The sequence below is a fragment of the Bubalus bubalis genome, chromosome 24 (genome assembly GCF_019923935.1).
Source record: "Bubalus bubalis isolate 160015118507 breed Murrah chromosome 24, NDDB_SH_1, whole genome shotgun sequence".
In the NCBI taxonomy this organism is placed as follows: domain Eukaryota; kingdom Metazoa; phylum Chordata; class Mammalia; order Artiodactyla; family Bovidae; genus Bubalus; species Bubalus bubalis.
The window spans coordinates 41,424,569-41,448,768 of NC_059180.1; the positions used below are offsets into that span (position 1 = coordinate 41,424,569).

General features: G+C 56.7%; 1 protein-coding gene across 4 annotated transcripts in view; it reads left to right on the top strand.

The window, feature by feature from the left end:
* LMF1 (lipase maturation factor 1) overlaps positions 1-24,200 on the top strand; it is a 57,406-nt gene that overhangs the window by 9,213 nt on the left and 23,993 nt on the right. For all 4 annotated transcript variants that reach the window (XM_025274816.3, XM_025274817.3, XM_025274815.3 and 1 more), the window contains exons 3-4: positions 845-855; positions 17,943-18,091. In XM_025274816.3, coding sequence (XP_025130601.2) covers positions 845-855; positions 17,943-18,091 — 160 coding nt within the window. The remainder of the gene's footprint in view (positions 1-844; positions 856-17,942; positions 18,092-24,200) is intronic.

The following is a 24,200-nucleotide window of genomic DNA, read 5'->3' on the forward strand; positions in this document are numbered from 1 at the left end:
TGAGGAGTATCCTGGGTCCACTCATGTTACATTGTGGGGCTCCCTCCCATGACCTGGGGTCACACATGTGTGTGCTCCCCAGGGCCCCAACTCCCTCAGGGAAGGCATGTCTGACATGTGCTCCCCTTAGGGCTGCTTTTCTAATAATCTGTGCTCAGTGTAACGGGGTGTCATTTGAAATGAATGATTCCGGGGTAGGACATTTTCATGGTGCTTGAAGGAGATCACTGCAGTGAAACCAAGCGCAGGTGACCTTTGAACGGGGATCAGAATTGCCTGAGCCCCATCTACACAGGCTTTACACCAAACCGCTAAGAAAAACCACTCCACTGCAGAAGCATCAGCCCGCCTGGTGCCAGGTTGTTCAGGGGTGAAGAGCGTTACATGTACTTTTCCAAACATACTTACTCATGCCCTGCTGTGGGCATAGCCCTGCAGTGCAACTGTGCAGTGGGGCCAGTAAGAAACTCCTGTCAGTGACGGTTACCTGGGGACCTAAGGTGTGCCCCAGGTTCAGTAAACAAGGGCAGGTCTCCCCTCACCTCACCTGCACTCAGACGCCCAGGGCAGGTGCACCTCACCGAGCCCCCCACTCAGACACTTGAGTGCAGATTTTCCTCAGGTTCACCTCCACTCAGACCTCTGAAGACCGCTCTCCCCCTAGCTTCCTCTTTGCTCTGCCACCTGAAGGCCCTTCTTCCTTGTGGCTCAGTAATGTGACCTCTGACCTCTGTAACCTGTGTCCGTTCTGTTTGGAGACAGTGGGTCAGTCTTTCTTTAGCAGGTAAAGCGATGCATTAATTTGAAGCTGTTTGGTGACGGCTCTTCTCCTCTTGTCTTTCAGGTACTCCTTTGGTAAGTGACGGTCACATAATCCGGGTGTCGGCTGCTCACGCCGGCGGGTCTCGTCTCCCGCGGCTGCACTGGCTGCCTCGGGCCTGCATCCTCACCTGCAGTCTCCGCCAAATGAGGCCAGATGCCGCCTCACGCCTCTGCCCATCACGCCTCCCATGCTGGCTGTGGGCACCCAGTGGGCGTCCAGGATGTCGGCGCTGGCATTCCTGCTGGTGACTGAAGGGCCACGGTGCCCTGCAGGCCGGCCCTCACTCCCCGGCGTGCACGGGGACACCCCAGAAGGCGCAGGATTCCTGGAGCCCCACAGGCTTGGGTCTTCCTGGGTTTCTGCCCGGAGACTGCGGGTCCCGCTGTGCTTTGCTGGTAGCGCCACCCCACGGGCCCCCGAGCTGGCAGAAATGCAGGGCCTGGGGAGTGCTGCCGGTCTGGACCCCAATCCTCTGAGCTTGGGAGCAGAAGCAGGGGCTCCCTGTGGCTCTGAGGCCTGCACTGGGTGGGGGGCGGGGGGGCGGCGACCTCCCATGCTGGGTGGTGGTGGGGGCAACCTCCTGCGCTGGCCTCACCTCAGCATCCAGGGCCACCCCTGTCATGGTCTCTATCTGGCCTCTGTCGGAGGTCAGTGTCTTCAGCTTCACTCCTCAAAGGTCACTCCCTCACCAGCAGAGCAGGGCCACCTGCGATGAGCAGGACAGATGACCTGGGGCTTGTGGCCTCGAGCAGGGACTGCAGATGGGCTTCCTGGACTGTCTCGCAGCCATTACTGGGACAAAGTGGCACACAGCATCTCTCTTCGGTTCTGTGTGGGTTCCCTTTGGGTTCTGTCCAGTGGGCTCCCAAGGGAAGAATGGCTGTGGGGAGGGGCTGGCGCTGGACAGAGGCCCAGGGTGAGGATGGAGGCGGGGTGTTGGGGTGGAGACTTGGGTGGGGTCTCCGCAAGTGTGAGCACTTCTTAAAGGCTGGCGTGAGCATACAGTCCTCTGAGGGAAGCCCGTCCTCCTTGGCTCTGAGGATCCAGGAGGAGCTGGGGGTTGGGGGGAGCTGGAGGAGGAGCTGCAGATTCTCCTGTGCACTCGGGCCAGTCCTGCTGACCTCAGGCCTGCACACGCGTGTACAGGGGACGCGAGGCTGCCCAGCCAGCGTGGACTGCCAGGGGCTGCCCGCATAGTTGAAACAACAGACGTGCTCTCCCAGGGGCGTCACACCCTTACCCACAGCAGGATCCCAAGCACAAGGGGATGAAGGACCAGGGCCGCAGGGGAACAAACTACAATGTCTGGAATAAAAGCTCACGGGTAGGGCTGGATACAGGGGGCGGGGTCAGGAATGAATGGAGGAGGAGGAGCCACCAGCCCAGGGACCTGGACTGAGGAGCAGAGCCCAGCCTTTGGAGTAGGGGAACAGGGAGCCCCAAAGGGCCTTGCACCTCGGGGCACAGGTGTAGGGCCCGGGGGGCACTATTTGTGGAGGCGCAGTCCAGGGGCAGGGGTGGCAGGAGGGGAACCATCCATCTGCCAGGACACGAAACCTGTGTTTCCTCCTCTCCTGCTCTAAAACACAGGACAGGGACTTTCTTGGTGGTCCAGGGGTAAAGAATCCGCTTCCCAATGCATGGGACATGGGTTTGACTCCTGGTTGGGAAACTAAGATCCCACATGCCTTGGGGCAATGAAGCCCATGCAACTGGAAGGACTGATGCTGAGCCTGAAGCTCCAATCCTTTGGCCACTTGACGTGGCTGACTCACTGGAAAAGACCCTGATGCTGGAGAGACTGAAGGCAGGAGAAGGGGATGACAGAGGATGAGATGGTTGGTTGGCATCACTGACTCAATGGACATGAGTCTGAGCAAACTCCAGGAGTTGGTGATGGACGGAGGCCTGGCGTGCTGCAGTCCATGGGGTCACAAAGAGTCAGACACGACTGAGTGACTGAACGAGCTGACTGCAACTAGAGTCTGTGTGCTGCACCCAGGGTCCTGCGTGCCGCAGCTAAGCCCCGACGCAGCCAGATAACAGATTAAAAAATAAAGTACAGGAAGGTTTGAAGCGAAAGTAGCCACGTGTCTTGCAAGGAGGACGCCTGTGACAGACACGCTGGGGGCAGGACCCTCCTCCTCTGTGGAGTGGCTCGGTGTGAACTGCAGGTAGGTTTGAGAAGTTAACGGTGGATGTTGTGCCCCTAGGAGAGTGTACTTGCAACCAGAGCACCAGTACTCAGTGCCCATCCAGGGGATCCACAAGGGCAGGATGGAGAAGCAGGGACAGGACTGAAGTTTACAGGGAGCAGAAGTCAAGTGTAAGCTAACCGGCAGTTCAGCAGCCGTGCCGAGACACCAGGCAGCCTGCGGTCCTCAGGGCGGCAGTGCAGGCCACACCCCACCCCACAGCCCACGGAGGGGGCGCGTTTCTGGGTGATTATTTTTAGCTCAGTAGCTGCTGTTTCTCCATACATGGTGTTTGACACCATGACAGATTACTGGAGATGCACAGCCCACAGAAACGGGCCTGCTGCAGAGTGGGCACACCTGAGGAAAACACTAACAAACCTGAAGACATGGGCCTGAAGGACAGTCACAGCCTGAAGGTGGGGAGTCATGTTGTATCAGGCAGGAGTTTTTAGGACTTAGGCCCAGGAGGCAGCATCTCTAGTAACTCTGAGAGGACTCCTCCAAGGGGGCCGAGGCAGTAGCCAGGTTATGTAGAAGTTTTGTAACAAAGGGCCAATGGTATAGCTGAGAAGAGAGAAGCTAAAGGCAAAGGAGAAAAGGAAAGATAATACCCATCTGAATGCAGAGTTCCAAAGACTAGCAAGGAGAGATAAGGAAGCCTTCCTTAGTGATCAGTGTAAAGAAGTAGAGGAAAACAATAGAATAGGAAAGACTAGAGATCTCTTCAAGAAAATTAGAGATACCAAGGGAACATTTCATGCAAAGATAGGCTCAATAAAGGACAGAAATGGTATCGATCTAACAGAAGCAGAAGATATTAAGAAGTGGCAAGAATACACAGAAGAACTGTACAAAAAAGATCTTCGCGCCCCAGATAATCAGGATGGTGTGATCACTCACCTAGAGCTAGACATCCTGAAATGCAAAGTCAAGTGAGCCTTAGGAAGCATCACTACAAAGCTAGTGGAGGTGATGGAATTCCAGTTGAGCTATTTCAAATCCTAAAAGATGACGTTGTGAAAGTGCTGCACTCAATATGCCAGCAAATTTGGAAAACTCAGCAGTGGCAACAGGACTGGAAAAGGCCAGTTTTCATTCCAATCCCAAAGAAGCAACACCAAAGAATGTTCAAACTACCACACAATTGCACTCATCTTACCTGCTAGCAAAGTGATGTTCAAAATTCTCCAACCCAGGCTTCAACAGTATGTGAACCAAGAACTTCCAGACGTTCAAGCTGGATTTAGAAAAGGCAGAGGAACCAGAGATCAAATTGCCAACATCTGTTGGATCATAGAAAAAGCAAAAGAGTTCCAAAAAAACATCTATTTCTGCTTTATTGATTACACCAAAGCCTTTGACTGTGTGGATCACCACAAACAGTGGAAAATCCTTCAAGAGATGGGAATACCAGACCACCTTACCTGTCTCCTGAGAAATCTGTATGCAGGTCAAAAAGCAACAGTTAGAACTGGACCTAAACAACGGACTGGTTCCAAATTGGGAACAGAGTACGTCAAGGCTGTATATTGTCACCCTGCTTATTTAACTTACATGCAGAGTACATCATGTGAAACGCTGGGCTGGAGGAAGAGCAAGCTGGGATCAAGATTGCCGGGAGAAATATCAATAACCTCAGATATGCAGATGACACCACCCTTCTGGCAGAAAGTGAAGAGGAACTAAACAGCCTCTTGATGAAAGTGAAAGAGGAGAGTGAAAAAGTTGGCTTAAAACTCAGCATTCAAAAAATGAAGATCATGACATCTGGTCCCATCACTTCATGGCAAATAGGTGGGGAAACAGTGGCTGACTTTATTTTTGGGGGCTTCAAAATCACTGCAGATGGTAACTGCAGCCGTAAAATTAAAGACGCTTGCTCCTTGGAAGAAAAGCTGTGACCAACCTAGACAGCATATTAAAAAGCAGACATTACTTTACTAACAAAGGTCCATCTAGTCAAGGTATGGTTTGTCCAGTGGTCATGTATGGATTTGAGAGTTGGACCATAAAGAAAGCTGAGTGCCGAAGAATTGATGCTTTTGAACTGTGGAGTTGGAGAAGACTCTTGAGAGTCCCTTGGCCTGCAAGATCAAACCAGTCCATCCTAAAGGAGATCAGTCCTGAAGGACTGATGGTGAAGCTGAAACTCCAATACTTTGGGCACCTGATGCAAAGAACTGATTCCTTAGAAAAGACCCTGATGCTGGGAAAGATTGAAGGCGGGAGGAGAAGGGGACGACAGAGGATGAGATGGTTGGATGGCATCACCGACTCAATGGACATGAGTTTGAGTAAGCTCCAGGAGTTGGTGATGGACAGGAAGGCCTGGCATGCTGCAGTCCACGGGGTCACAAAGAGTTGGACATGATTAAGCGACTAAACTGAGCTGTCTGAATGTCAGAAGATTATTGTAAATTAAAGAAAACCAGATATGCCGAGTCCAGCGCTTCTCTGTGTGTGGGAAGACGCATGAATCTGCACTCACTGAATCACTCCTTGATGGGCACCTCAGCTCTTGGCGCCGGTGTCCCGAGTTTCCACATCCTGAGTATCCTCGGGGCTCACCAGCTCACATCGAAGGGGTGCAATCGGTGAGGGCTGTGACAGCCTTTGTTGACTGATTTGGCAGGAAACACTCCATTTCTCAGTTTCCTCCTCTTGATCTGGAATTCGGCCAATATTTGGGAGACATTACATAACCAAGTTTTGTCCCATGATACTGGAGGCTCATCCTGCGTCAGGTGAAAGTTCCTGTTGATACGCTGTTCCAGCTGCTAATTTCTGGATAAGGCCCCGTTGATAATTAAAGATTCTCTGGATCCCCCATCTTATTACTTACCACTATGATCCAGGAAATGTTTTCCCTTGTTGCTTCTTCCCATGCCTGGGAATCACACTATCACAGTTATTTTACATGAATCCTAAATGTGATCTGTTTCCCCAAGATGTTTAACCATCCTCAGTAGCGTCCAGGCTACACAGTGGGTGCCTTAAGAGACAACAGGATCCAAGTAATGCCACCAGCACCCCTGACAGAGCCACCATGCAGCAGGGAGACACGGAGCACAAACAATTTGGAGACAAAACAATGATTCGTGAAACTAGTTAAAATCCAGTTGCAATAAACCATGAAGTCCACAGGAGAGCCAGCTGGAAAGCGAATTCTGGCAGGATCAAGTAGAGAAAGATAAAATGTTTTCATCTTTGTTTACAAAGGCATATTTTATCAACTTGTAGTAGGTCACAGCACAGGAGAGCAGGCTTTACTGGAGAATGAAGGTTTGAGCTGGCGTGTTTTCCCCGACAGAGCCGGTGGGGGTGACCCACATGAGCTGTGCCACGTGTTATGCACGTGAGCTGAGAGCACAGCGGATCCTCCAGGCAGCACCTCAAGTGGTGAACCGCAGTGTTTGAAATAAACACGAGTGGGCTGTGCGGAAGGCCGTAGCGGGGCCGGCAGGGGTCTGGTGGGGAGCCTGGGCTGCGGGCCGGCTGAGTTGGGTCACCTGCTGCTGGGTCTCTGGTGCAGAGCAGCGCCTGCCCTCGCCCCCGCCTGTTAGGTCTGCCTCCAGGCTGGTCAGGCAGCCGCATGTTTAAGTGGCCTGGATGCTTGACCCCCGTTTCCTGTCACAGCGGCACCTCCCGCCAGCCGTTGCAAATTAAAGGCTCCCTGTGACCCTTACCTCTCTTAAATTCATGCTTTAAAAACAGCTTAATGAGGGCTTTACTGGCCCAATTGGAAGTTTTTATTAAAACCCGTCAGTGCTGGAGTGGAGCCTGCCTGCAGGAAGCGATTAGCCAGCCTCGAGTTCAGAGCTGCTGCGGCCACAGCAAGGCCACCAAAGCGTTTCCAGACCCTTGCCAGCCAGCTCGAGCTTTGCCTGGCCCTCACATCAGCCCCATGTCCCAGAAAGCAGTTTCTTGTGATTAAATTCCCGTGATCAGATGCAGTTGAGGACACCCTGCCATGAGCTCGCCCTTCCAGGGAGCCCTGCCTCCCTTGTCCCAGCCCTCCGACCTCCCAGAGATGTGGGTGCTGCTGGGCTGTGTGGTTCTGGCCTCGTGTCTGGTCGTGTCCTTGGAAAGGACTGAGAGCCTAGGTCAGGTGACTTGGGGCTGCCATGGACCCAGAGGAGCTGGTGGTTCCCAGAGGGAGGCAGGAGGCGCCACCGTGCGTGGCGGGGAAGGGGCCCTTCTCGCTGGGGTCCCAGCGCCGCCTGCCCCTCTGGCCTGAGCCTCCTCAGGCTGCTCTGGGCCTTGCTGTCTCCTCTCTGACCCGTCCCGGCCACGGGGAGCACAGTGCCGGAGACCCACTGCCCAGGGGAGGGGCTGGGGTGGGGGAACCAAAGGCACCACCCCATGTTCAGCACCTGCCTGACCTCCGTCCTCACCTGGAGCCCGCTCAACTCTGTAAGCGTGGACACAGCTTGTTGGCGTCCCCGCACGACCATGTCGGGTCCCGCCTTTCTCTTTTCTGACTTGGCAGAATCTGGTGACCGTCATTTAGTAGAACTGAGAAGAAAATATATTTTGAAGACTTTTTTCTTGTTTACATAATTATTGAGGCTTTAGTTGTTCTGAATTTCTCCCATTACATCTCGTTATCCGTTTGTTTCTAAAACAAAATAAGCAGAATTCTAGAATACTGAAGAAACCCTGAATTTGAGGGCTTTTGTCTGGAATCTTCTAAACTGCCTCGTACTTTTATTCAGTCATGTAGATGTTGGGCCAGTGTTTCCTTTTCAGTTCACAGTATAGCTGATGATGAGCATCACAGTGGGCAGAAGGCTCCTGGGTGCCAGCGCCCAGGCCGTTGAGGCAGGCTCATCGGCACCCGGTTCCCAGAGGCCCGCAGCTGGTCTTGCAGCCCCAGTCTGCTTGCTGACCAGCTGCCCTCCCCCTGCCCCCAAGCCCAGCCCCACACGACTCTCCTGCGACGACCAGAGCCTGTGTGGCCCCTCCGCCCTCCCACTGCACAGTAGCCATGTGGCTCCTTTCAAAGAACTGGTTTTATTTATCAGATTTTTAAAAATGTGTTCTGGCTCATTAAATTTTACTTTTTATAGGTCGCTTCCTTCTGGGAGGAAGGAATTTAGTATTTTCTAAGATCTTGAGTTGATTAACTCATTATTTGTCCACTCTTCTTACCTGAAATGAAAGCGTGGAGACGGGTGGTCACCCCCCTGTGACTGGTCCTGGGCCCCTGTGGGCTGAGGCCTGGTGTCCCCGGCAAGGGACAGACACACAATTTCATAACCTTCAGGTGTTACTGCCTCTTCAGCCCAGGTGCTGTTTAAAGAGGATCAGAAACTCCAAATGCTTAAGGCTTTGTAGGTTATCTCTGGTTGGTCAGTTTCTGATTTTATTACACTGCAACCAGAGAGTATGGCCTGAAGATCGTTCTTTTCATTATTCTTTAAGTTAGGTGTGTGAAGGGATTAGAAATTCAAGACGTATTACACAACCTGTAATACAAACAGCTCACTGTGGCTTTCCTGCGCTCACCCCGTCCTGTTCTCGGGGTGACTCCATCTCCCCAAGCAGTTCTGCCTTTTGGGTTTCCATTGGGTTTATCCAGTCGTGTTTCCGTCGGGTTTACCCGGTCGTGTTTCCGTCGGGTTTCTGTCGGGTTTATCCCGTCGGGTTTCTGTCGGGTTTATCCAGTCGTGTTTCCGTTGGGTTTACCCGGTCGTGTTTCCTTCGGGTTTCTGTCGGGTTTATCCAGTCGTGTTTCCGTTGGGTTTACCCGGTTGTGTTTCCGTCGGGTTTCTGTCGGGTTTATCCCGTCGGGTTTCTGTCGGGTTTATCCAGTCGTGTTTCCGTTGGGTTTACCCGGTCGTGTTTCCGTCGGGTTTCTGTCGGGCTTATCCGGTCGTGTTTCTCTTGGGTTTACCCGGTCGTGTTTCCGTCGTGTTTCTGTCGGGCTTATCCGGTCGTGTTTCCGTCGGGTTTCTGTCGGGCTTACCCGGTCGTTTTCTCTGGTTGTGTTTCCGTTACCCGGTCGTGTTTCCATCCGGCGCTCCTGCTGTGTCGCCTCTGGACGCCTCCGTGCACGCCCGCTGTTCTTCCCGCACCCCCCTACGCTCCTCCTCCATCTCAGGTCAGCCGTCACAGGTGTCATTAAGGCAATATTTGGTCTTTACGCTGCAACTATGTAAATATTGTTGAGTGCTAAGCTGATAGTGAAGTATAATAATTTTCTCTAATAACTTTTTTTGGCGGGATCCACACAGCTTGTGAGATCTCATTTCCCCAACCGGGGAGTGAACTCAGGCAGTGAAAGCCCAGAACCCTAACCACTGGATGGCCAGGGCACTCCCTGGCTGCCTCTTCCTTTGCTTTGTTTTTCATCTCTGATCATGCTTCACTCAGCAGCTTTTCCACACTTGCCAGCACAGCGGCTCAGCCCCTCCCAACACTGTTTATTTCTTACCGATGCGACACGTGAGAACCTGTTGGTGCCCCTCAGTCCACAGAGGCTCTGCTTGCACGCTGTTACCATTTGGAGCGGGGACTTCCAAGGCCTTGGATTGGGGTGGTGGGCAGGTGGACGCTCTGTCTGAGCAGGTACCACTGATGACTCGCTGCCCTGTTCATCCCAGGACCCTTGTGGTCTGGGGGCCGGAGCCTCACTGTGCTGGGGTGAGGCCAGAGGCGCAGCACCTCCCCACCGCCTCCTCCCGGAGGTGTCCTGGAGTGCATCCTCAGGGTCGTTTGTAAGAAGCCCTTTTTTTGATCACGTTTGCACAGAACAGCTAAAAGCAGCTGGCGAGATGGTCCTTGTCCTTGTTTCCTCAGCATTGATCGTCACCTGTCTGAGGCGAGGCCAACAGGCAGGCTTCATTCCCATCGCCCCGGCGCTGTTCCCGTGCCAGGGACATGCCTGTGTCCTGAGCCTGAAAGGCTCTGAGGAGCGAGCGAAGGCCTTAGTCTCAGTGAGCCCGCTGCAGCCCGCAGAGAAGGCCCTGGTCTCTGAGCCCACCACGGCCCGAGTCCGGAGTGCGTCCCTGGAGCATCTGGCTCCCACGCCCCGTCATTGGGCGCGGGAGGAACACAGCGTCGGCAAGCCTGCCCTCTGCCAGCGCGGTAACAGGGAGAGACATTGTTAGGTCGGCCTGGGTCAGCAACTACGTGCCAGTTCCTTTTGTGAAAGCTTTGATATTTTAAACTAGGGAGCCATGCTTTGTTGCTGTCACAATAGCAGCTCTTGTCCGGGTGCACCCGCTGAACGGAGACCGACACCGGCACAGTTTCCTCCTGTGAGCAGCTCCCAGTGTGTCCAGCAGGCCTGGCAGCCATGTCCTCCACTTACCGGGGAGGGGCCACCTCCTTAACCCAGGATTCTGCACTCGTCATGAGATGCTGGCTCGTCTCCAGTTCATGTCCAGTTGACACGGTTTTCCATTTGGCTTCAGCCTCAACGCCTGTCTTTTGAGCATTCAGAAGACAGACCGGATTCAGGGGTGAAACCTGCGTGGTGTCCATGGACCCATGTGGGCCTCAGCAGGGACTGCTCTCCCCAGGGGCTCCTCCAGCCCCCTCTGGCCTGCACCCCCACTACCTCTGACATAGGTCTTTGGTGGGTGCCAAAACCCTCCCCACAGCGCATTGGCCTGGTTCCCGCTGGAGCATGTCTCAGCTCCGAGCCTGCAGGGGGCGTGGGGCTCAGGTCCTCTGAGCGGTCACGGGCAGCAGCACGCAGCCCCCTAGACAGGAGTCTCAGTGGGGCTCCAGGCACCTGGCTCAGAAGCTGGGCTGGTGGTGCGCTTGCGCGTCATGTCGAGAACCCCGAGTCCTCGTGTCCTGAGTGTCCGTGGAGCAGCTGCACTTGCTGTGAGGTGTCTGGAGCTTGGAGGCCTCCTCAGGCTCTGCACAAAGGCCGGGTCTTGGGCTGGACCCAGGTGGAGCGCTGGGTGGAACCCCTGCAGGCAGAGCCCCTGAGCAGCAGCCCACTTGGCAGTGGGATGGGCCACAGCCCCAGCCACGCAATATTGGGGGGCGGCTGAGGCAGAGCTCCCAAGTCCACCCTCACCAGGCAGCTCATCCTGATGAAAAGTGTCAACACGGCCTCAAAAAGATCTGACGTGGCTTCCCAGTCTGTTCAGAGTCCCTGGAGCCCTCCGCCCAGCCCCTCCATGGACATCTTACTGAGCCAGCCCTGGACACTGCAGCTGGACTGGAGACTAAATTGGGCTTGTCTGCTAATGGCACCCCACTCCAGTACTCTTGCCTGGAAAATCCCATGGGCAGAAGAGCCTGGTGCGCTGCAGTCCATGGGGTCGCTAAGAGTCAGACATGACTGAGCGACTTCATTTTCACTTTTCACTTTCATGAATTGGAGAAGGAAATGGCAACCCACTCCAGTGTTCTTGCCTGGAGAGTCCCAGGGATGGTGGAGCCTGGTGGGTTGCCGTCTATGGGGTCGCACAGAGTCGGACACAACTGAAGCGACTTAGCAGCAGCAGCTGTTTTCTCAGGACTGGGCAGGCTGGTGGCCGCCCCTTTGGAGCATGTCGTGCACCTCAGGTGGGCTGCCCCCCGGGCTCCTGCAGCAGGACCAGGAGGTGGGGGAGGGCGCCCCACTGTGGGGGAGTCTGAGGCTCAGGTGGGGAGCTGGCTACATACACGCTACTTCTGCTCCCGTTGCTCCACGATAAGGTTCACTCAGCACAGTGCTGTTCAGCGTGCAGGGCCGTGTTTATGCCACGTTAAGCAGTGTGTCCTCTATTCCACCTTGCCTCTAGAAGCTGTTTTGAAATCCATGACCAAGGAGTTAACCAGCTTTACCTCTGGGTGAGCAGGTCGCTTCCTACTTCTCTCTGGTTCTGAGTTATCTTCACTAAACGTTTTTGTTTTCTGTTAAGGATGAATGTTAGTTTTAATAAGTTAGCTTTAATAAGTGAAGTCAAAGGTGAGTGGACGTGAGCTGGGCCAGGGTTATCCACAAGAGCTTCTAAAAGCCCTGTTGGTGGCTGTCCAGGCTGGAGGAGTGTCTCCACCTCACAGGAGGGGCTTCACGCCCTGGGACGAGTCTCAGAGTCTCAGCAAAGAGGAGGCGAAGGTGGGGTGCAGGTAAGGTTCAGGCCCCACCTGGGTTTGGGGCAGGGCCCAGCATCCTGGGATTTAGGAGGGTACAGGTCTTCAGGGCTGGAGGGTAGCAGGGTGTCCAGCCGCCAAGTAGGACCTGTCTTTGGCCAGTTCCAAAGTTGGCCTGCTCCTGGGACCGGTGCCTGACAGGAGGTGCTGCCCAGGGATGCCTGGATCCCACAAACGGGCCATCCTCCCTGGGGACAGTCCTTACAAGAGGGCCCTCTGGTGTGGAGTCGAGCAGGCAGGATGGGGCTGGGACGATCTCAAGGTCTGAGCTTCCAGACACCCAGCAACGGGCGCAGAGAGCTCCTCACCTGGCTGCCTCCTCCTCTGTGCCCGAGGCTGGGGCTGGGGGCAGGGGTCACTGGGACCCCACCAGGCACTTGGTGCTGCATCGGCGCCCGGTAAGCTCAGTCTACGCCTATGCCGTCTGTGCTGTGTCTCGGGTTCTGTCCGTTTTGATGGTGAGGAATCTCCTTTCATCTAAGGAAGAGCTGTTTGATCTCCTTCAAGAGCAGCAGCGGGACCCAGGGATGGAAGCACAGAAGCTGGGCCCTGACCTGCAGGCAGCCCTCCAGCTGCAGGCCTCCCGGACCCTCCGTGGCTGGGCCCCTCCTTCCTGTGCTCCAAGTGTGTGTGTGTGGCTTTGTCCGGAGGCTTGTGTGGTGGTCTGTTATTGATACATCCATGCATCTCAGGCCTTAACTTGGTGAAAAGCACCGTCCAGAATGGAGGGAGTGGGTCTGTCCGTGGTCCATTACACAAGACAGAGAGGTAAGGGTCATGCGTTCCCTCCCGCCCCCACCACTCTGCCACTTGGTTCAGAACCCGCATTCGGGACAGCCAACACCGTGAACGCTTGGCTCATCTTCAGTACCTGGATAGCTCTCTTCCTCTCTTTCCCTTCTGAGAGTGCCAGAATCGGCCGTGCTGTCACAGCGCCCGTGGCGGCCTCCGCTGGACAAGGCCGGGTGTGCGGGCGGCGGCAGCTGCTCTGGTTTGGGAGCCGGCGGCCCTGGGAGGCGCCCTCTGTCTCACCTGCACCTGAACTGGAGCAGAGCCCCCTGCTGCACAGGGAACGCGGCGTGCCGGGTCCTGCCCTCCTTCCCGCAAGCTCCCGCGCGTCTGCGCTCTGCGTGGGGGCTGTGGCGTCGCACACTCAGGGCGGGCTCTGCTCACCCTCACTCCCGCCTCTGGCGGCACCTGCACTGCCCGAGTGGAAACACGGTCAGAGGCATCCGTCAGCCCACGTCCGCCTCCTCACGGGAGCCATCGCTCTGAAAAACACGTCTCTTGCCGTGTTCTGGAATAAGTTTTGTGTTCAGAGTTACACCTGAATACTTTGTTCAGACTCAGCACCACAGCCCCAGGACGGCGACTTGGAGCCATCCGGTGAAGCCGACAATGCAGATCCGCCCGACCTCCTCCAGTCTCAGGGCGTCAGCCCTGCGTGGCCAGCGTGGAGGCGGGTCAGAACTCGCCCTGGCGACCGGTGGGCCCCGTGTAGCACCGCCCGCCTCTCGCGAGGAGTCTGACACGGCTCTCTGAGACGAGCCAGCTAATTCTCATGCACAGGAAACAAAAGACAAAGAAACAGTAAGGCACCGTGCCCTCCAGCCTGATATATGTTAAATGTTTGGAATATGTTAATCCTGAGAAATCTGTTGCCAAGTCTCATTTCCGGTGACAGGAAGCATTCCTGTGTGTTACCCCAAGCCCGCAAAGCCAGCCCAGGTCATTACCGTGGATCTTGTTTTGGGCTGGCTGGCGACACCTGCATGGACCGGAGCAGCAGGGGACCTGGGGCTCTGAAGTCTGGTTGCCACAGCAACCGAGTATTAACCAGCACCGTGACCAAGTGCAGCGGGAGGAGGGTCACCGCGCAGGTCACACGGGTCACTTCCTGTTCCCTGCAGCGCCCAAGGACGTCCGTGAAACACAGACTGCCAATTTGCTAAATGCTTCCTAACTGGGAGCATGCAATTTAAAATTATTTTATTTAAAGCGTGAAGCCTTTAACCAGCTCTTTCAAATTCACCATCCAAGCTCTGGCTGAAATCTTCACAGATGTGAGAAGTGACCAGGAGGCTCCTATCCCAGGAGACCTGCGCAGCTCACACCAGCTCCAGAGGATTCCTGGGCAGATGGAGTCCTGGGGGTGGGGGGACAGTGGACTGGAGGCCAGACCCAGCTTAGGGCAGTGGGGGGAGGGAAGGTGAGCAGGAGCAGCCGCACGTCTAGGCGGGCATCATTAGTACCTCTGGGGCCTGAGGGTGGCCCAGGTTCCTCGAGGACAGGGCATCTTTGCCAGTGGTTCCAACAGCTGGAGGGGTCAGCGGACCTAGGCAAGGCCCTACGCAACGCGGGGCCTCTGGGAGGGGTGTGAGGTAGACGTGAGGGGCTCCTGCCCTCACTGGACAGGCTCACGGCCGCCTGGTGCCCCATCCAGGTGGGAACAGACAGACACGCGTGTCCCCATAACATGCGGCGGCCGGTGGCTATTTGTAAACACCAGCGGGAGAGTTTCCCTCAGGTTCTGTGTGGCCTCCCTTGTGCTTTTCACCTGGTCTCATTTTGTATTTTGTCTCAACCAAGAAGGGAGGCATGTTAGCTGCATGTTGGGCAGGGAGTGCTGAATGGACGGCGGTGTTGGTAGGGGTCCCGTCTGGGTGAAGGGCGGATGGAGGTTCAGTGTCTGGCCAACCGCTGTGCGGCTCACCCCCCTGGCCGGACACCGCACAGCAAAGCTGCCCTTCGTTCCGGAACTGTGTTCCTTAGGGGGGGCCGCCTGCTGCTCTGGCCCCTCCGTCTCCCGGCTGACCTGTGACCCCGGCCCCCATCCTCCACCCCCTCGAAGGAGGTGTGGCCTCAGGACATAGGAGCGTCCCCAGGACGTGTCCCAGGTGTGAAACGGCCCTTCCTTGGCATCAGCAGCAGCGGATGGCTGCTCTGCCTGGAAACCTGCAGCCCCGCGCCCCGGGGAGGCGCCTTCGCCGTCTCCTGCTCCTGACTGTGAGGCTAATGGGCTTCCTGCTCACCCCACGGAGGGCGCTGTCATCTGTAAAGGATCCTCGCCTGCCGCAGTTAACTCCTCTCCTAAGTAACTGTCACAGTTCCGAGGCGGCTGTGAGGCTTCAGCTGCTCTCGGAGCCCTGGGGCGGCCATGGCCGCTGAAACCTGCTTTAGGTCACCTTTCCTCCCTGTGTGTGCTGCCCGTGACCCTGGGTGACTGACCACAGCATCTGGGAGCCCCCTCTGAGCCCCCGACGGTCAGCAAGCATCTCTCACAGGAACAGCCTGGCCCCACCCATGTCTGTCCTGCAGCGCGATGCCCACCCTGTGGTGGCCACGTGCTCTGTGACGCAGGCCACCCAGGGGCGAATTTTCTGATCCTTGGTCCTCAACATAAGAACGTCTCCCCTCTTCACAGGCCCGGAGGACAGGGCTGAATGCCGGCACCGTGTCCAGGAGCAGTTCTTTGGGGAGCAGGTGCCCCAGGTGTGGGGAGTGAGGTCAGCCGAGAGGCTGAGGGCAGTGTTCAGCACACCATGGGCCTCCCTTGGCTGCAGGCAGCCCCGGCAGGCACGGGCCAGGAGAGAGGCGCTTGGGAGCTCTGGTCTGCCCACCTGCAGCCAATCTGGCCCACAGGTGGCCGCAGCCTGCAGGGTGGGGAGTGTGTCTGCACTCAGAAATGGAGACCACCGTCAGCGGCCGGCCTGAGCCCTGGTCAGGACGGGACGGAATGACACCGCGTGTCCCTGTCAGGCTGTCCCCTGAGACGGTGGGTAAGCGGCTCCTCGGAAAAGGGGGACCACGGAGCTGCCCACGCTCTCCTCTCCCGCGTGCAGGGTGGGGTGCCAACCCTCAAGCTCGCAAGGACACCTCCCACACATGCTGGGCCAGCCTGGACCGTGTCCGGGAAGCCAGCCCGGAGCCACAGCGGTGTGAGTGTGAGCTGCGGGCGGTGTGGTCAGGTAGGTTCCTGGCCGCCTGCTCACTGCCACCCCAAAGCCCCTGGTGGGAGGTCCCCTGCTGCAGGCGGAAACTTCCAGCCCCACGACGGGCCTGCGCTCGGCGAGGGGCGAGGTTGCGCGTCTGGAGGAGGGCTGTCCCGGGCCGCAGAGAACAATGGGGCTCCTTGTGTGCGCCGCAGCTGCTGACCCAGTGGAGGAAGCAGAGCAGGTGGGTGCCAGTGAGCGCTGATGGCAGCAGGCCTCGGCCTGGAGGGCGAGACGGAGTGCCCACGCCCCGCAGGGCGAGGCAGTTTCCGGGGGCGGGGAGCAGGCGGGAGGGCAGGTGACACGTGCGTCCCTGGAGTGCAGCAGGCCCGTCACCTGCTTCCCGGCACTTAGCAGCTCTCTGGGCGCCGCCGTTTGCACGTCACTTTGATGGGTGTCACTCAAGCAGCACATTAAAATTCTGTGTGTCGCGTCTGTGCAGAGCGAGGTGACAGGGAAGGCAGGCCGGGCTCTGGGGACCCCTCCGCCCACCCACGTGGGCCCTGCGAGCTGTGGAGGGCCTCCAGGGAGGTGGGAGGCGGGCCCCACACGGGTGGGCCTGTGCTGCTCCTGCCTTGGCCTCTCTGGGATCTGCCCACTTGCGGGGCCGAGCAGAGGCGGGTGGGGTTGAGCGGCCTGTGAGGGCCCTTCTCAGAGTGAAGTCCGCCCGGAGCCACGTTACTGCCGCTCCACGTTCTGCTGCTGTAAACCGCAGGTTATAAAATGTCCCCATGGCACTGGAAAGCAGTCCAGACTTAATGATCACAACCTCTCAGGACAACACCAGAGAAGCTGTCAAGAAAGGAAGAGTCCGCTTCTTCCTGTTGAGACAGGAAGGAGGTTTGAAGCGCGTTAAGAAGCACAGGTCATCCATGTCCACAAGGAGGACAAGACCTGGACGTGAAGTGGTGGCTCCGGTGTGCGGACCCTCGAGGTTCTACACGGGGAAGGCCCTTCCTGCTGTCCTGGCTGCAGCACCTGGGGGGCCAGCGGGCCCCTCTCCCCTTGGCCAGTCACCATGGGCTCCGCTTTCCTCTCCTGATCACAGAGCCCCCTTGGGGCTCTGGGGCCCACCTTGCTCAGCTCCCTCCTAACAGCATGCCTCCCCGGCACCATCCAGGCTTCTTCTGCTTCTGGAATCAACTCCAGACTGCGTGGGGTGCTCTGCTGTCCTCAGAGCCCGCAGCCCAGAAGGCTCGGCCGAGGCGGGCGGGACCGCCCCCCGACGCCCGCACCGCGGCTTCCGGGTGCCGCTAGAAAGCAAACTCGCCGGCTTCTTTCCAAGAGGAGGACTGAGTTTCAGAAATCCACAAAGCGAATGAGAGTCAATGGGATTTCTGCCTCCATATTTTACTAGGAAAAATTTTAAGCTGCCGAGTTTCAAACAGTTGTGCAGGGAAAACCCACAAACCCACCAGCTCCACCTGCCCTGGCTGGTGCTTTACTTGTTGGCGTCGCCGTATCTGTGCGTTTCTCCTCTGAACACTCAGTGCGTCTCAGAGCGAGCAGCGCAGACAGGGTTTAGAATTCATTCAGGTTTGTCTGGGTTTTGAGGAAGATGTTCACAAACACTGAGCACTCGGGTGTGCTGCCCACACCCGTGTCCCTCACACGGGCTCCCGGCGGGAAGAGCGACCAGCCCCCACCCGGTGGCACCAGGCTGAGCCACGCAGAGCCTGGACCTGCATCCCCCACCCCCAGCCAGCTCCCCCTCCCCGGGGCAGCCGGGATCGCGGTCTGCTCTGCGCTCAGCACCTCTCAGGCCGTCCCGCCTGGGCTCTGCCGCGGGTGCCCCAGGAAGCTACTGCTCATGTGCTCTCTGTTCCTCAGGGTGGGAGTCCCAGCTCCTGGAGACCGGCTTCCTGGGAATCTTCCTGTGCCCTCTCTGGACGCTGTCTGCACTGCCCAGGGGCACCCCCACGTCCCGGGTCGTCGTGTGGGGCTTCCGGTGGCTGATTTTCAGAATCATGCTTGGAGCGGTGAGTACAACCTTTACCCGTTAATGTGCAGGGGGTACGTGCCCTCCTGCCACTTCCCTGAGGTCCACGGGCCTGTTTCTGAGACCCTGACTCCCCCAAGGCCCGGGGAACAAAAGACACTCAGGGAGGCCCCCATCACCCCTGCCCCCTGCCCTCCTAGGGTGTGCAGAGTGTCCGACCCCACCCCAGGGAGGCCTCCCGTCTCTCCTCCCGACCTGCCTGTGTGACCGGTGTCGCTCCTGAAGGCCGCATGCTCAGCGTCCCCCTTCCTGCTGCACACTCCTCCCGGCCCTCGGACCAGGCCTCTGCCCGCTACGCGGCCGGCGGAAGAGCACATCTCAGTTTTAGCTACACCTGTGAGGTTCCAGAAGCTTAAACTAGGAGTGAGGGGACTCACCAGGCAGAGGCCGCGCAGCTCTGTGGTCGGTGCCTCCCACCTCTGCCCTGCTTGTTCCGCTAGAGTCACACCGTGCAGACGGGCTGGCGTCTATCTGCTCTAAGCTGTTCCTCGTGGGCAACCACGTGCCTGCAGGGAGTGGGGCCCGTGCGGCGGGCGCGTCCCTGCCCCTGGCCCTGCCGGCCCCCTCAGAGCCGCAGTTCTCCAGGCGTCAGCAGCCACTGTGACTCGGCGGGACTCCATGCCCCTCCTCACCCGTGTTCTGTTTACTCAAGGGCATCTTACACCAGGGGGGCCGCATCCCTGCAGCACAGTGTCCGACACCCTCGTTCCTGCCGGCCGCAGTGAGCGCCGGTCCTCCAGCAGGACGGCGTGCCCCCAGGACGAGGCGCCATGCTCTCAGCTCCACACACCGCCCCAGCCCCGACACCAGGTGCCGGGGATGAGCTTCGTAGGGAGCGGTCAGAGGGGTGGCGCGGGCTCCTGACCCAATCAGGTAGGAGTGGCTGCGGCACTGGGCAGCGCTGCGTCAGGTGACTGTGTGTCCAGGCTCCAGGGTGAGTGCAGTGCTGCCCTCGTTCACACCTAACTGGAGCGGGCATGGCTCGCGGGTCCCTCTGATGAAACAGGAGACCACGAGCCGTCCTGACAGCAAAGGCATTCTTAGCTTCAAATCTGTTTTAGCAGTTCCTTGCCCACCTAGGGCTCGACTCTGGCTTCTCTCTCATCTGGCTTTGAAAAGCATGAAAGCGTACGCAGTGTTTCAAAGGCCTGTGTCAGGATCTCCTATGATGGCAGCCTCGTGTGTGGCACTGAAGCCAAGGGCCAGGGTGGAGCCCAGCCAAGCGGGTGCAGAGCCCAGGGTGGCGGAGCCGTCAGGCCGCTGAGCGCAGCTCGCTGCTGAGCAAACTCCCACGACGCCTCAGAGGTGGTGAATCATTAGCATGTTGTAAAGCACCTTTTATGGAGTTTTGATTGACAGTGAGCACCAGCTGGATAAAAGATTATCAGGTGCACTAAAAGTTGTAATTACTTGATTCTATCTGTACACTGGATATTATTCGCCATGCTTTGTGGAAAGCAGAGCGGCAAGGCTGGCTTGATGAAAAGGAGGGGCAGCAGCCAGGGTCTGTCCGTGGGAGCTGGGCAGACCTGGGGCCTTACGCCCCCGGGACCAGCCCGGCAGGTTGTCCCGGATGGTCTCTGCCAGCATCTCGAGGATCCACGTCACACCGTGCGTTACAGCCTGAGGAGCCGTGAGCCAGGGTGTCCGTGGGAGACTGCTGAGAGCCGGGCGGGGCTGAAGCAGCAGGGACACGTGTGCAGGGTCTCCATGCCGTCTTTACAGCTCTCCTGAAGTCTAAGGTTTTCTTCAAAATACAACATTAAAGAGACATAGCATGAGCGGCTTCATGCGCGGGCAGTGGGCGCTGAGAGGACGCAGAGGTGGGTGCGCAGCACTGACATGAGAGGGCCAGCGGGGCTGAGCTGTTGTGTGAACTGAGTCAGTAAACACCTCCCACCGAAAACCCCAGGCCACTCCACTGACGAGTTCAGTCACATATTTAAGGAAGAATCAATGCAAACCCACACGCACTCATTCAGAGAACACGAGAGGGAACCCTTCCCAGCGCACTCCTGAGGCCAGTGGACAATGATATTTCAGACAGGGAGGTTCCAGAGCAGTGTTCCTCAAGAGCACAACAGAAACTCTCAAGGAACAGTCAGCAGGTGGTCCAGAGTACATGGAGGGGTCAGGTCCACACGGGTTTCCCAGGATGCAAGGCTGGTGATACATGAATTCAGTTCAGTTCAGTCATGTCTGCCTCTTTGCGACCCCATGGACTGCAGCACGCCAGGCCTCCCTGTCCATCACCAACTCCTGGAGTTTACTCAAACTCATGTCTATCGAGTCAGTGATGCCATCCAACCATCTCATCCTCTGTCATCCCCTTCTCCTGCCTTCAATCTTGCCCAGCATCGGGGTCTTTTCAAATGAGTCAGTTCTTCGAATCAGGTGGCCACAGTATTGGAGTTTCAGCTTTAGCATCACTCCTTCCAACGAATATTCAGGACTGATTTCCTTTAGGATGGACAGGTTGGATCTCCTTGCAGTCCGAAGTAATTCACCACGTTGCCAGACGTAAGGAAGAAAGAGATCAGATGACATATTAGTCTCCTACGATGTAGAAAAAGCATTAGACAGTGTTAAACACTTATTCACAATTAACAAAAAAGTTCTTAGCAAACTGGAAATAGAAGGAAATGTCTTCAACCTAATAAAAAATAACATACAAACTGCCTACAGCTGACATCAGACTAAATGGTGAAAGACTGAATGTTTTTTCCTATAAGCTTGGGAACAGGGCAGTACTGGCCACTTTCCTCATGGCTACTCAGCAGTGTGTTGAAGGTCTTAGCTTGTCTTTAAAGAAAGAAAAAGTGATGAAAGCCCTGAGGACTGGAAGGAGGAAGTGAAATCATCTGTGTTCATCCCACACATGGACGATCACATGGGCTGCAGAATTAGGGAGTGAAGCTGACCCACGTGCAGGATGTGGCCAGTGTTTCCACCTGCTAGCAAAAACTCAGAAAACAAAGTTACAGATAAACCCTGCTGCTGCTAAGTCGCTTCAGTCGTGTCCGACTCCATGCGACCCCAGAGACGGCAGCCCACCAGGCTCCCCCGTCCCTGGGATTCTCCAGGCAAGAACACTGGAGTGGGTTGCCATTTCCTTCTCCAATGCATGAAAGTGAAAAGTTAAAGTGAAATCGCTCAGTCGTGTCCGACTCTTAGTGACCCCATGGACGGCAGCCCACCAGGCTCCTCTGTCCATGGGATTTTCCAGGCAAGAGTACTGGAGTGGGGTGCCATTGCCTTCTCCGCAGATAAACCCTAACAACCATAAAATACTTAGGAAGTACTCACAGAAGTGTGACACTTGGGCCCTGAAAACCCCCAGACGGTGCTTAGAGGAGCCCTGGGCAAGGAAGTCTTCCTTGTTTGTGGCCAGCAGTCAGTTGTCCCCATACTGGTCGATAGATTTCATGCAGCCCCAACATAATCCTAGAAGAGTTTTTTTTTTTTTCAAAATCGGTGAACTGATTGTTTGGTGAGCACGGAAATGCCCAGGACCGAGTCTTGAGTGGGAGTAAAGCAGTTGGCTTCATGCTACTTGTGGGTCCCGGATGCTCCAGGAACGGTGGCTCTCGAGGTGCCAGGAAGACGCCGGCAAGGCTGCAGCGATGGGCGGGTCAGCGCGTGCAGACGGCGCCATGCTGACATCAGCGTCAGGTGACATTTGGACAAGGCAGTGAGCCAGGTTGGCTACGACAGAAAGGAGCTTCCACAAGAGGTGCTGGGTGTCCATTGGGTGCACGAACCCCCGCCCCACCACACCTCCCATGACAGGCGGTTTGAGGTGGACAAACACATAAAACCAAGACACCTCTCGCAGATAATGTAGAACAGCCGCAGTCCTGGGAGAGGTGAAGCCTGCTCACAGCACAGAAACCACTAACCGTTAACGAAAAGACATGGGTTAACTGGACAATTAAAATCTTGAGCTCTTGAAAAGACACCACTGAGAAACGGCGAGCCACAGGCTGGGGGCGCACTCACCACAGCAGGCAGAGCCTCCGCGTGCAGCCCGGGAAGGACGACGGGTCACTCAGGAGAGGGAGCGGTCTGGGCAGGCGTGAGCACAGGCGGGTGTGCACACAGCCGTCCCCGCGCCGGGCGCCCGTCAGCCCCACAGAGAGCAGAGCCCCGCATGCCCCAGGGCCGGGCTTTCCTGGGCGGAGCAGCAGGTGACGCCACGTCCTTCAAGCCCTGGAAAGACCGACCGGCAGCCCCGCCAGGTGCCACTGCTTCCCGCCTATCTCCCGCACAGACTGCAGGCCTGGCCTGTGCGTCGCGGGTTCTTATCTTGGTTTTCATTTCCGCGGACGTGGAGGTGACATGACGACCCCAAACTGTCCCCATAGCAGCCGGGGGGCAGGGGCGTCACCACAGGTGGGGGCCGCGGGCCTTCTTCCTGTAGGAGCCTGCCTTGGGGCAGGGGCTGCCTCGCAGAGACGTCCAGGGCCCACGAGGACGGCAGCCAGAAGACGCAGTGTCACCAGAGCAAGGGCCGTAGGAACCTGTCTGCTGCTGGACGTCAGTGGGGGCGCCCTGCTTGTGGATGTTGGGGGAGGGCGGGGAGACCATCCGGCTGCCAGGTGTGGGCGGGGGCCTGTCGGCCTGCACCGCATTGACTAGGTTGTTAGCGTGGCTTTTCTTTTCCTGCGTGTTCTCTCTACAGTTCTTCCAACGTCCTTCACTACCTTTCCCCAGGTACCACGTTGTTTTTATTATTGCTTCACATTTTAAGAGTTAAGAACGTAGGACCTTAAATTCTCACTAAGCAATATCACCGCTAAGGTCAGCAGTTTTCACCGAGAATTGCATCTTTGCTGTGGCCGGAGCAGGTTGTGTTTTTTGTTGTTGTTTTGTTTTGTTTCGGGGGTTTTTTTTTTACCATGCCACACAGCTTACAGGATCTTAGTTCCCTGACCAAGGACTGAACCGGGGCCCAGAAGTGAAAGCACCGAGCCGTAACCACTGGACAGCAGGGAAGTCCCTGACGCAGGTGGTTTTTACGTGACGTAAATGGAGAGGTCGCAGCATGAAAGGAGACCGCGGAGAATCAGGGCAGGAGGACAAGCCTCCGGGCCCCCCAGGGGCAGCACGAGGATGCGCTTTTCTGTCTGCCCTGGGCAACCCGCGTGCCTGCAGGCTGCGGAGGGCAGCCTGGGCCTGGTTACCACCCACAGCTCCAGCCTCACACCTGCACACACACCCTGGGATTCCCAGCTCTTGGTGTGCAGACCACACCTGTCTGGTTAACGCACAAAAGCTGCATCTAAACTGGAGAAAGAGACACCCCAGGACCCACTGTGCTGAGGCCAGGATGCAGCAGGGCAAGCCGCGATTGAAGGCCCACAAGAAAACACTTTCTTCAGATAAAGGCGGTTTTGTCTGAACTCAGCCATAAAGTCACGCAGACTATCATGAAAGTTTTGGGCCAGTGAATTTGACAACACAGGTGAAATGGACAAATTCCTTGACAAATGTAGCTCACCAAAACTGAGACAGAAGGAAAGAGGAAATCAAAAGGGCTTCCTATCTGGTAAATAAATTGGATTTGTAACAAAATGTAAAAAACCATTCCAGAAAGAATGTGTAGGCACAGATGGCTTCAGCAGTGATATCAAACATCTGAAGAGGAAGTAAGGGCAGTCCTACACACACCCTGGAGAACAGCGGAGGTGGGGCCATTCCCCAGGTCCTTTCACGTGACCAGCAGAACCCGAGGAGGCCAGCGCAGAAGGAAAACCAACCAGCATCCCTCACGAGCAGAGACACGGGGACTCCAAGCAAAACACCGGCAGATCGAGCCTGGCCATGAGAGGCGTGGCTTACCTCAGAAACGCACTTCACCACAGCAGCAGAATGAAGCTGAAGAGCTGTTTGTCCGTCTCAGCACAGAGCACACCGAGGAGCCCATGCAAGGTCATCTCAGGCGGGGCTCCTGTGCCGTGATGAGGGAGAGCATCCATGCGTGATTAGACAGGCCTGCTGCCTGTTTCTGGTGCTGCTCTCCAACACTGTGTTGAAATCCCAGTGCAATAAGACAGGAAAAAGAAATAAAGGCACAAAGATTCCAAAAA